Raw genomic sequence first — 12,803 nt, forward strand, 5'->3', positions numbered from 1 at the left:
CATGTGATCTCGTTTTGCTGTTGTTTCCTTTGTTATTACAGCCTGTGGTTCTCCCCTGTGATCTCCCTCTGCTGGTACCAGGTATGGGGCATTGCAGACTAACAAAGAAGCCAAACGACCCCCATTCCAATCGTCCGTTTTAATTTGAATGTTTTCTAAACTAAAACCAGGCTTTGTTGGGCTGCTGGATAAAACCTGGAACTAAACGCTATTTCTGACATTTTGAATTGAAAAATCTTCCTGGATAGAAGAGAAACTTCTTCAAACTTGGAAACAAAGTCCAGTGTTTTTTTTTTTTTTCTTTTGAATGACTGACCTGGATGACTGAGAATCTTCACCAGCACAATGCTTAAATTTAAATTTAATTAGTAATTTGAGAGTCGTAATTCGTTGTAATTTTACATCTTTATTCTCATAATGTTACGACTTAGTTCTCATAATTTTCCGACTTTATTATTGTAATTATATGTCTTTATTCTCGAAATAGAAGGAAAAAATCTCTAGCTTGGCCCTAAAACTCTCCTTGAACCCCAGTGGGCCTCAGCAGATGGCCGCTCACACTGAGCCTGGTTCTGCTGGAGGTTTCTTCCTGTTCAAAGGGAGTTTTTCCTCTCCACTGTCGCTACAAGCATGCTTAGTGTGAGGGATTGCTGAAGAGTCAATGAGTCGATGCAATCAGCTGGTTTTCCTTAGATAGAAAACTTTGAATCAATCTGACTGGATGATCTGGTGAACTGGAAAGTGACCTGAGATGACATGATGTAAATTGGAACTATAGAAATAAACTGAATAGAATTGAAAATTGAATTAATACTCTGTCGTACCAAATGAATATTTTCAAGCCAAAAATAACTACATATAATTTTAATTAAACCTAACTGAATGGAAATTTCACTTCATGCAACTCTCTTAATATATTTGAATATTTGCCCTGCTTTTGTTTTTTTGCTTTTCTGTGCCCCCCCATGGAAACACGTTGACCATTTGGTGTAGAACCGCCACTGATGAAAATAGATCAGTCTGGCTCTGATTCTGCGTCATATCCAGTAACACAAAAACAAGTTTGGCTTTAATTTATCCATCAGGGGGATTGAATATTAATAATCTGATGGTCCGTGTGACGTCAGAGCTGGCCCTCCCCCTGGTAGAGGACATCGGACCATCTGTCCTGCTGTCTCTCTGTCCCTCCCTGCAGAGGAAGATGCGGACCGTCCTGGCTCTGGTTGCCGCGGCGCTGGTCGCAGCTCAGGCCGAGCTGATCGATGACATCCTGGGCAGCCTGTCCCGCGGGGTGTCCTTCCTGGAGCGGCAGCATGAGCACATCAACCTGGACGGGGCGGTGGGCTTCGTCATGCTGCAGGGTAGGTCTGCAGGATCGGTCTGCAGGGTCGGTCTGCAGGAGCAGCTGCAGGACATGCGCGGAGCTGCTGTTGTTTTTAAACCAGAGGAAGAAAAAAAAACACCTTGTTTGTTTTCTTTCTAGATTTAAATGATTATAACCCGGATTTGTCAGACTGTTTGCGAATAAAGCAATAAATAAGTTAATCACATTTAAATAATAATCTTCTGTAGCATTTCTTCTCAGCTTTATTTTAAAATAGACCAACAGTTCAGATATTTGATTATTTAAATGTCATCTTATCAGATTTATTCAGTTTTAAATAAATAAATGCTTTAAAACTGTAATTTATGTTTCCACTATAACACCTCCAGCTTTAATCAATAAGAGAAAAGGTTTATTTTTGTTTAATAAATCCTTATAAAGTGTTTTTTTCTGGGCAGAGCAGGAGGAGATCATGGATGTAATACTATATGCATTAATAATTCATATTTCCTCCTACTGGCTGGGTTCTGCCATGTGACATATTTAGATGATGGTGTAATGAAGAACTAATTGGATTTAAAAGTTTTTCTTCTATTTTCTTATAGAATAATTTTTTTCAGAGTTAAATGTTCTGGATCATTAAATGCAGTTTCTGAATTAAGACTTTATTTTTTTTATATGTGATATCCAAACCAACCTGCTCCTATGTAGAAAAGTCATTTGCCAATAATTAACTTATAAATATGGGAAAATATTCAGAATTCAATCTTCTAAAAGTCCTCTAAATATTAAATGATTCCATCATGTTCAATAAATGATCAGTGTTTTTAATTCAGAGTAATTTTCATGTGAATGTTCTTTACTGGAGGCATCCATGTTTGTCAAAGAACACTACTGCCACCTACTGGTTTGTGACGTCACGGTGCGGTATCGGCTGTTGATCAAGTCCCAGTGTATTAATTACATACTTGAATTATATAAATAAAAAGTTATCTGATGCCAATTGAAAATGGTTTAGAGAAATATTTAAATAAAAAAAGAGTCCCTAAAATGACAAATACATGTAAATATATGCAAAAAAAAAATTAAATTTGTAAATTTTTTTATAAAATAAAATATAAAAATAAATAACAATTTAACCTTATAGTATTACTTATTTATTTCTATATGAAATATTTGCTTTTAACTTTTGCTTTAACATTCAGGCACGGTGGTGGTGGTGTGATGGTCTGGGTCTAATGTAGCTGAATGTCTATCATTACTTTTTCACACAGAGCGTTTGCATTACTTTAATCTTTTTTTTTATTATGTTATCATTTAAAAAATGATTTCTTTGCTCTCTCACCTTTTCTTTCTAATTTTGAAATTAGACTTGAAACATTTAAAGCGAACTACCGAAAGCCTGGGAATATCTAAACAAAGATAAAATAACGGAAGAATTCATCTAGTAAATATTCTCAGAATAAACACATCAAGATGCAGAAAAGATTTAAGTCTGAAGAAGAAAAATGTTTTTGATTTTTTTCCGTGTCCAAGCTGAGCTGAAGGAGGCGGTGCGGACTTGGCCTCACACCGACCCGCTCAGCTGGGCTCAGAGGACCACCGCCGTCACACTGCTGAATCGTCTCGATCAAAGCCTGGAGAAGGCGGTCGCCGCTCTCAAGCTGAATGACCCCAAATATTACAGAGGTGAGGAAGCAGAGCTGTGGAGTCTAGATTAAACCTGCTTTCAGTGTCTAAGAGAGTTTAATCAGAAATCTGAGGTCTGACTCAGGCCCCTATGGCCGCTCTTTGAAATGGGAGGGACAAAAAAAATACTCCTCCAGATGAGTTAGATGAACTTTGACCCAGAAGTTCTGTCAGAACCGGATCTCTGACAGTCCAGGCTGGCCTAGAACCGGAGCTCCGGTGCTGCAGTGGAGAGAGAACCAGAGGAACCGTCGGTAGCTTGAGGCCCCACAGTCAATAGATGCCAGAGAACAACCTGAAAAAACTCTTTCCTACCATCTCAAACATAAATAATATGGAATTAATCAGAGAAACTTCCACACAGTGGGGATTCTACACTGAATCTACCAGGGGGCCCAGGGGGTTAGCCCAGCAGGGGGCCCATTGGAGGGCCCAACCGGGGCACCAGCACGGGGACCCTGCAGGGGGCCCAGTGGGGATCCCAGCAGGGGGTCCAACGGGGGGCCCAGTGGGGATCCAAGCAGGGGGCCCAGTGGGGATCCAAGCAGGGGGCCCAGCGGAGGAGCCCAGTCAGGAGCCCAGTAGGGGACCCATTGGGAGCCCAGCAGGGGGCCCATTGGAGGGCCCAACCGGGGGGCCAGCACGGGGACCCTGCAGGGGGCCCAGTGGGGAAGCCCAACAGGGGGCCCATTGGGAGCCCAGCAGGGGGCCTAGTGGGGAGCCCAGCCATTGCGCAGTGGAGGAGGAGTTAGTGACCAAAAGCAGTGATCATCTATCTGAACGGTCAGTTAACCAAGTTCACTATAAAGTCCACTATAGTTCCAACTCTATAGAGCTCTCCTCCCAAAGCATTCTGGGATTTGCTGTCACAGCGGCCTGCTATCGCCATAGGCGGACGCTGCCCGACAGCGGGGACTAATAACAAAGATGGCGCAGGCACGGCGCGGTGGAGGAGGAGCAGCGATTCTCCTCCACCGGAGCAAAAAGCAGTGATCATCTGTCTGAACGGTCAGTTAACTGCGTTCCCTAGAAAGTTCACTGTATAGTTCCTATAGTACAGCCATGGTGTTCCACAGGGATGCTTTTTTGGCCTCTGTTTTTTTTTTTTTTTCTACCGCATTAATGTTTAAAACGATCGGATCAAATCTGCTTTGCAAAGTGGATTAATCTGAACTAAGATTCGTCTGAATCCTCAGAACTCAGAGAAGTTCCCATTCTTTCTTTTCAGAGTTCGAGCCTCTGCTGACTTGGACGTTTTGGACGATTCCTCAGGAGTGGCGCACCACTGATCCCAGCCTGGTTTACCCGTCCACCCTGACATCCGAGTGCTATGATGAGCAGCTCAGCGACAAGTGCCTGACTCTGCTGCTGGGGACCTGGTATGACCAGAAGAGATTAGATACAGCAGAAGGTTTCTGCTCTGAAATATTCAGATGCATTTTTAGCTGCAGTTTTAAAGCACCCCCTTTTGTTTGGTTGATGTGTTTCTGGTTGAACAGGAAGATGAACGGGACGCCCTGCATCGTCACCAAACCCTGCCGCGACACCATGACTCGTTTCGGTTGTCCATGTTACTCTCTGTCCCACCAGCTGCTCTACTTTATGATTGGCCGAATGGTAAAAACTTTAATAAATAAGCAGAAATCATCTTAAGCCGTTGCTTTTCACTGAAAAATACATTTTAGTTTCATTTTTGTCATGGATAGAAGATTTTACTTCAGTAGAGGAACAATAGAGGAACTCCACAGGGAGCATCTGATTGGTTAAACACACAACTTCCATTTCTAGGGGGCGCCATTTGTAAAGTCAAAAATTAGGAGCAATATTTATATTTATTTAGCGTGTTTTAAGAAAAAAATAAGGGTTATTTTTTCACCGTGTCATTCATTCATTTATAAAAATCTTACTTTGTTATATAATATTTAGTTTGGAAATTAAATGTTTAGTTTGTAAAAAAAAATATTAAGCTACAAATTAAATATTTAGTTATTTAAATAAATATTTAGCTACAAAATAAATATTTAGTTTGCAAATTAAATATTAAATTTGTAAAAAAAAATATTAAGCTGCAAATAAATATTTAGTTTGTTAAATAAATATTAAGTTTGTAAAAAAAAAAATAAGTTTAAAAAAACATATTTAGCTAAAAAATAAATATTTCGTTTGTTAAATAAATATTTAGTTTGTAAAAAAAAATTAAGTTTAAAAAAAATATTAGGCTACAAATTTAATATTTAGTTTGTTAAATAAATATTTAGCTACAAAATAAATATTTAGTTTGCAAATTAAATATTAAATTTGTAAAAAAAAATATTAAGCTGCAAATAAATATTTAGTTTGTTAAATAAATATTAAGTTTGTAAAAAAAAATTTAAGTTAAAACAAATATTAAGCTACAAATTAAATATTTAGTTTGTTAAATTAATATTAAGTTTGTAAAAAAAAATGAAGTTTAAAAAAAAATATTTAGCTAAAAAATAAATATTTAGTTTGTTAAATAAATATTAAGTTTGTAAAAAAAAAAAGAAGTTTAAAAAAAATATTTAGCTAAAAAATAAATATTTAGTTTGTTAAATAAATATTAAGTTTGTAAAAAAAAATTAAGTTTAAAAAAAAAATTAGGCTACAAATTTAATATTTAGTTTGTTAAATAAATTTTTATCTACAAAATAAATATTTAGTTTGCAAATTAAATATTAAATTTGTAAAAAAAAAAAAATATTAAGCTGCAAAATAAATATTTAGTTTGTACCTTAATACATATTTAAGAAACTAAATATTTATTTAAGAAACTAAATATTTATTTTGCAAAGTAAATATTTATTTAGTTCCAAACTAAATATCTATATAACAAAGTAAGATTTTTATAAATGAATGAATGACATAGTAAAAAAAAATGACTTGGAAAAAATAACCCCTTATTTTTCTCCTAAAACACGCTAAATAACCATAAATATTGCTCCTAATTTTTTACGGCTTAGCTGCACAAACGGCGCCCCCTACATTTCCATCTCAGTACTACGAACCTCCATCGCTGATCCTCAGGTTGTAACCGATCCGTGTCGTTATCGCAGAAAGGATGTAACAACTTGCTGAAAGGTGACACTCGAGCGTCCAGAGCCAACATGACGGAACAGAACTACCAAGACATCTTCTGCTCCAACATGATGAAGGCCAACCAGGACATCGTCGCCAATAGTTTAACCGAACAAACGGTTGACATCTTCATTGAAAACAGTGAGTAGCTTCCCTCCCTTTTTGTCCCAATGATGCGCTTTCTATATTTGCTCTTAAACCGGTACTTTCTTTGCCGTCATTATTTTCCAAGTGCAGAGGCAAAATCGCACAAACATCAGAAGCTCAACAGACGGTTAATGGTTACAAGAACATTTTAACATAGTATTTTTTTGCACATCCCTCACAGTGGACAGAAACCCCCATTCTACAGTGAAAAGAAGGACTGGGTTATTTACTTTGGCCTTTTTGGAAACACAGGAAGGAGCAATCAGCTAAGTGAGCTTAGTGCTTGGAAAAAATCTTTCATTCCTTTAGAGACAGCATGAAAAGTCAGCTGAGTACAAAACATAGAGAGGAAAACAAGAAGAAAAGGGACAAAACCTAGAACAGATAATGGATGTCTATTCTATTAACAATCATCTATCTGTAGAACGGGGCTGTTCTATGTGTTGTCTTCTCCTCTGCCCAGTCTATAATGTATTTTGGAGCTCAGCCATTCAGTGATTTATTAAAGTATTTTATAAATCACAGAATTTTCAAATCTGGGCTGATGTTCTCCAGTTTCTTAGTTCTAGTGAGGACGCAGGCAGCAGCGTTCTGGATCAGCTGCAGGGATCAATTCTCCTAAAGACGAGTGAAACAGGAAATAGTTTTTCAACATTTCAACCTTTAATCCTTTAGATGTTCTTCAGGTGATAGAAGGTCCACTTTGTTCCTGTCTTTATGAGCCTCTGAAGGTTCAGGCTGATTATAATCTGAGTCCAGATTATGGAGCCTGATTGCTTCTCTCCAGCTGAAGCTGGGTGCTAACTTTGAAATGCTCTTCCTATTGGTCCTAAAACTCACTTTAGCTTAAATTAGGGCTGAAACAATTAATGGGATTAATCAATTAGTGAATTAATCATTTAATTTAGTAATCGATTAATCATTACCTGAAGTACAGAGACTCTATAAAATACATTTAGTTGACAGAGTGACCCACTTAGAGCAATAATTATATCAAAATTGTAAAAATATTTATAAACATTTTGCAAAAAGAAATTTCATGTCAATCCGCTCTATCCAGAACTCCACAAGTGGAAAAGTTTTAGATTTACCCGGTTTAATTTAGTGAAAAATCTTCTTTAAGGAATCTTTAGCCGTCAGATTATTTATCGTAAAAATAATGGACGGATTAATCGATTTGTAGAATAATGGTTAGTTTAAATCAGCTGAGGAACATTTTGTTCATCCATTCGCTGATTTCTTCTCTGCATTTATCCAGAGGCCTGAACAACGGAGCAGGATTAGAGAGAATGGGTAGAATGAGTCTGTTTTATGTCTTCTCCATTCAGAGGGCCCCTGCTTGTCTTTGACTAGGGTCCCACATTTCCTATATCCGCCCCTGGTGGAGGGACATGGTGCATTTTGGAGTTGCACCACAAAGAATGTCGTCTGCATGACGGGTCTGTTCCCAGTCCTGCTCCAACATCTTCATGACCGCAACATTACAGCCAGTGAATGCTTCGCTTTGAAGGACTGCTTCATAGATTAAAAAACAAAACTCTTCACCGAGATCATGAGGAGTTTTTATTTGACTGCATATTTTCCTGATATGAGGGCTCTGTTGCAAAAAGTGCTTTGAAGAAATGTCAAAACTTCCTTCCTCTTCTTTTTGTTTGCAGTCCTAATTTGTGGATTAGCTGGATTCTCTGATTTCCACAAAACCGACTGGCTGCAGCACATTCTCAGGCTGCAAGACGATGAAGTCGGCTGTTTCGGGAGGGACAGTGAGTACTTGGTTTTTTCCCAGGAGTTTCTAAGAAGCTCTAAACATGTAAGCATGATGAGATCCATCAGGTTGTTTCTCTCTTTTGCAGATTAACTCTAATTTAAAGTAAACCAGATGGGTACAAAAGCGTTAAATAAGCCTTTGCTCCTGAGATTTAGCCGTTGTTTCATTGAAATTTACCAATAAAATCACTAAACTGAATAGAAATAGGAATAACAGAGCAAGCTTATGTAACGCAAGCCGGTTACATCACCTGAAATGGTCTCACAATGACCTCTGACCCCTCCTTGGAAAGGTCTGAGCCTGTCACTACCCGATCCGTCCCGGAAGCACGATCTGTTCTGCGCATGCGCCAAGAGATATTCATCCGGGTGTCCTTACATAATGTTATTATGGTACTAAAACTACTTATTTCTATCCTTAACTCACTAAAGAATAGTAATACACATCTGTAAAATCATGTTTTATGACTTTTGTGAGACAATTTGTATGCTTTTTACATTTTCCTCGTTAAACTGCTTCACTGACGTCATCATCAGACTGGCAAAATACGAATAAACCATGTTTTCTTTCTTTAGATTACGCACTTTATAGCATAAGGTTAAAACGAAACGAAAACATAAAACTAAAAAAGAATAGATTCATGTTTAAGTCCAAAGCCGAAAAAGTTAGCAAGCGGAAGTAGCGTAGGATCACATTTCCGGTGCAGGTCGGGAAGAGACAAAGAAAATAAAATCGAGGACGAGCCGGACGTATATCTGGATGCGCATGCGCAGAACGAATCATGCTTCTGGGATGGATTGGGTAGCGACAGAGCCTCTAGTTTCCAATGATGGCGGCCATTGTGGGGCGGGGGGATGGGTGTGGGGCTTAAAATGAATACCTGCTGTTGCACGTCAGGTGGAATTTTAAATCTAATTTTATTTGTTGACACAGCTATGAAACAAAACGTATTTGTGAAAAAATTATTTTGAAAAATGTTTTAGAAACTTTAAAGTCCCATTTGGAAGGTGTGTGGATGAAACACCATGTGACTGGTTTTTTTTTAGCCATTTCTATAAATAAACAGCCATCAGCTGGTGTCAGTTGGGCCCTGTACCGGGCCCGCCGGGCTTACATGCCTTTTTTAGCTCTTATATACCCCTGATCACCCAACGACATCTGTCGGTGGCTTTGAGGCGTCTCTCTGACGAGCTGCTGTTTTTATCATCTTTTCCCAGAGAGCTTCATCTCGCAGATTATCGGAGATGAGCTGCTGGAGCAGCTTCAGCCTCACAGGAGAGTCAAACGGAGGGAGAAGATACTTCCAGGTCAGTTTCCTTCATCTCTAAATAACATGATGGCGTAACTGCAGCCGGTTTCCGCATTGATATCCTCCATTTTGGACGTTAACGTGGTTAAGAGATTATTGTCATAGGTTTAAATGTCAATGAGTCGAGAAGTTCGTCATATATGACGATGCTATTGTGTTTTCTTATTTTAAGTGTAAATTGTCTTGTTCCATTGGCAAAATGTCTCTTTTACCTCCTCAATTAAAGAACTAATGCACTTATTTTAAGAAAAAATTACTTATCTAGATTTCGATTTTTTCCAGTTTATACAAACACTCAAACCAAAGGAGAATGTCTGTGTAGTGAGAAAAAAGTATTCAACTATTCATCCCAGTTAAATAAACAGAGATCGATGGATTTCACTCAGTCAGAACTTTATTTTATCTTTGCAAAGAGAGACCAGTTCATCATACGGCCCTTATTGCACAGTAATCAGCACCGTTCTGCCTGGACAGAGTCTGTTCCTCCTCACTCACAATAATGGAAAGTAGTCAGAGTCAAAACTAATTAGACACTTTGGTTAAACTAACATGTTATGAATAAACATGAGAAAGAATCTGGCTGGAAGAACTTATGTCTGCTCTACAAACACCTCTATCTCAGGAGAATTGTGTGGCCTTGCAGGTGAAACCGTCCTACCCTGAGTAGTTAGCAGATACTCTGAGTAGTTCTACTTTCTCTTTTCCCACCAAGAATTTGGGGTTTGAGAAAAGCTGACATCAGTCAGATAAATAAACTGAGCAGATAAAGTAAAGATTCCTTAAATTAAGTGTATTTACCCTTAATTTTAGTAGGTAAATAAGATAGTTTGCCAATGGAATTAGTATTTTTACTCTTAAAATAAGATAATTAGATAAGATGCACTTGAAATAAGACAATGTAATTGTGTTTTCTTATTGAAAATGTCTCTTTTACCTCCTCAATCCAAGAACAAATGCACCTATTTTAAGAAAAAAATGAATTATGTAGATTTTGATTTTTTTCCAGTGTGAAAATGATCCACATGAATCTTAATTAGTGTTTGATGAAAATATTAAAATTGGATGTCGAAGCAAATTTTGAGAAGATGTATCTTCTCAGAGAAAATAAAACCTCTAACCAGTGTTGTAGTACCCAAGATCGGTCTTGGTCTTGAGACCATTTTTTGATGGTCTCGGTCTCGTCTCGGGCGCTGAGGACTCTGCATTTTATTTCAAGACCGGTCAAGACCACAACTGTGGAAATAACTCTAATCATCAGAATATTATCGGTTTCTTTAAGATCCTTCTTTTTATTGGATGCTTGGATTCCAGTCCAAGCAATAACCTGTCTCATTGTTTTTTTTTTTTACCGCTGTCCCGCCCACCCCCTTTCACCTGCGCGCGGCCTGCAGCACTTCAATTGAAAGTCACAAATGGTTTTCTAAGAACGGGATAAGATGTCGGCCAAATCATCGGTTATAAAATTCGACTATTTAAATCCCAAAGAATATATTTGTAAAGCAACATTGAGTAAAAAGCATACAGCGCAATGTAAGTTCTGCAGCGCTTCACTATCAGAGACGGTAGGGACTACGTCCAACTTATTACTTAAAGGAATAGTACACCCAAAACATGATTAGCCTTCATTTTCTACTCACCCCCATGCTGAACAACACTCTGGAGTACTTTTTTGATATCTCAAATGCATCTGGAGATCTGGGAGGCTTCTTGCTGTCTGCTGACATTCAAATAATGGAGGTCTATGGTGACCGAGGCAGAAAGGTCCATAAAAGTCCACAAAAAACGTGTCAATATTCCTCCATACTGCTCGTCCAATGTATTCCAAGTGTCCTGAGTGGGTAGCGTCCATAATTTACTCGAAACGAAGTCATTTAGAATGTTTTTAGAGCATAAACAGTAGTGTATAGGATTTCCTAAAAGCGCGTTCACGAGTCTACGGAAACCGCGGCAGACCAAACCAGATGAAAGTGCGCATTCAGCGTCTGCTCTGCCGATAATGCAAGCATAGAAGAAGAAATGTGCTGTTTACCTGTGCAAAGAAAGAAACAACGAAAGAAAAATGTTTGAGGACTTCAGTGTTGAGGAAGAGCATGAGTTCTTTGCCGAGCTGAATGCGCACTTTCATCTGGGTTGGTCTGCCGCGGTTTCTGTAGCGTCGTGAACGCGCTTTCAGGAAATCCTATACACTACTGTTTATGCTCTAAAAACATTCTAAATGACTTTATTTCGAGTAAATTCTGGATGCTACCCACTCAGGACACTTGGAATACATTGGACGAGCAGTATGGAGGAATATTGAAACGTTTTTTGTGGACTTTTATGGACCTTTCTGCCTCGGGCGCCATGGACCTCCATTATTTGAATGTCAGCAGACAGCAAGAAGCCTCCCAGATCTCCAGATGCATTTGAGATATCAAAAAAGTACTCCAGAGTGTTGTTCAGCATGGGGGTGAGTAGAAAATGAAGGCTAATCATGTTTTGGGTGTACTATTCCTTTAAAAGATGTTTATGTTTATTCCAGTTCTGTGTGTTAAATATCTAGGTGTTTTTATGTGATTTTGGGTCTTTTAGACCAATGTTAGTGATTTTATTAATGTTTCACATTTTATTGTCACATACTGGTGCTGGTCTTGGTCTCGGGTTAGGTGGTCTTGACCACAACACTGCCTCTAACTGCTCTTTAATCACCTTCTACTGATGGAGATATCTGAGCTCCAACCTAAACAACCTTTCAGCTGAAAACTTTTAGCTTCCTGAAACAGAAAAGTTTGGGTTCAGCTCTGCTTTGTGTCCCAGAATGAGCTGAACTTCATAGCGGATGATTTAATGATCCAACCGGATGTTTTTGTGTCGTTTACAGACGGCTGCTCCAGCCACATGACGGCGGTGGCGGTCGGCGCTCTGGGAGGATACCTGAACTTTCACCTGACAGAGCAGGACATCACCAAGAGGCCGCTGTCCTGAACTGAACTTATCTCTGTTCATTTTTTTAAAAATGCTGCGACGTTTGTGTCTTTGTCCAAATAAAACGGGATTACATTTAGTTCATTCAGAAGTTAAAATAATGTCTTATCTGATAAATATTAAATTGTGTCAGTTTTGACGCGAGAAATAATCCATGTTGTTACCAAATACTGCATGCATCCATTGGTCTGTTTTATTTACTGCCTTTTGTTTTAGATTAGCTGTAAGAGAAAAGCTGCAGGACGTGTTTCTGGTTTTACTGACAGAAAATGTTGTTGGTGAAAATTCTGAGTCATTCAGGTTGGAGTCATTCTAAAAAAAGGTAAAAACAATCCAATGTATTTTGTTTCTATGTTCAAAGACGTTTCTCTTCCATCCAAGAAGATTTTTCAATTCAAAATGTCAGAAATAGCGTTTAGTTCCAGGTTTTATCCAGCAGCCCAACAAAAGAGGATGGAAAAAAGTTCTATTGTTTTTAATTTTATTTAAAAATTAAATGTATAACA

General features: G+C 38.3%; 1 protein-coding gene across 1 annotated transcript; it reads left to right on the top strand.

The window, feature by feature from the left end:
• Window positions 1-1,093: 1,093 nt before the first annotated feature.
• cunh16orf89 (chromosome unknown C16orf89 homolog) lies at window positions 1,094-12,595 on the top strand. Its single transcript, XM_038305630.1, has 8 exons — window positions 1,094-1,361; window positions 2,861-3,013; window positions 4,242-4,392; window positions 4,513-4,630; window positions 6,088-6,250; window positions 7,915-8,019; window positions 9,242-9,331; window positions 12,194-12,595. The coding sequence occupies exons 1-8, from the start codon at window positions 1,109-1,111 to the stop codon at window positions 12,295-12,297; spliced, it is 1,137 nt and encodes a 378-aa protein (XP_038161558.1). The 5' UTR covers window positions 1,094-1,108; the 3' UTR covers window positions 12,298-12,595.
• Window positions 12,596-12,803: the final 208 nt, after the last annotated feature.

Source organism: Cyprinodon tularosa, unplaced genomic scaffold (assembly GCF_016077235.1).
Source record: "Cyprinodon tularosa strain WSP-4 unplaced genomic scaffold, ASM1607723v1 ctg560, whole genome shotgun sequence".
In the NCBI taxonomy this organism is placed as follows: domain Eukaryota; kingdom Metazoa; phylum Chordata; class Actinopteri; order Cyprinodontiformes; family Cyprinodontidae; genus Cyprinodon; species Cyprinodon tularosa.

Excerpts from the sequence above, each read along its gene's own strand:
- cunh16orf89 (XM_038305630.1), top strand. The coding sequence starts at position 1,109 with ATGGTCCGTGTGACGTCAGAGCTGGCCCTCCCCCTGGTAGAGGACATC. Across the intron at positions 1,362-2,860 it reads GGGCTTCGTCATGCTGCAGG|CTGAGCTGAAGGAGGCGGTG; the intron begins GTAGGTCTGCAG and ends TCCGTGTCCAAG. Across the intron at positions 8,020-9,241 it reads CGGCTGTTTCGGGAGGGACA|AGAGCTTCATCTCGCAGATT; the intron begins GTGAGTACTTGG and ends ATCTTTTCCCAG.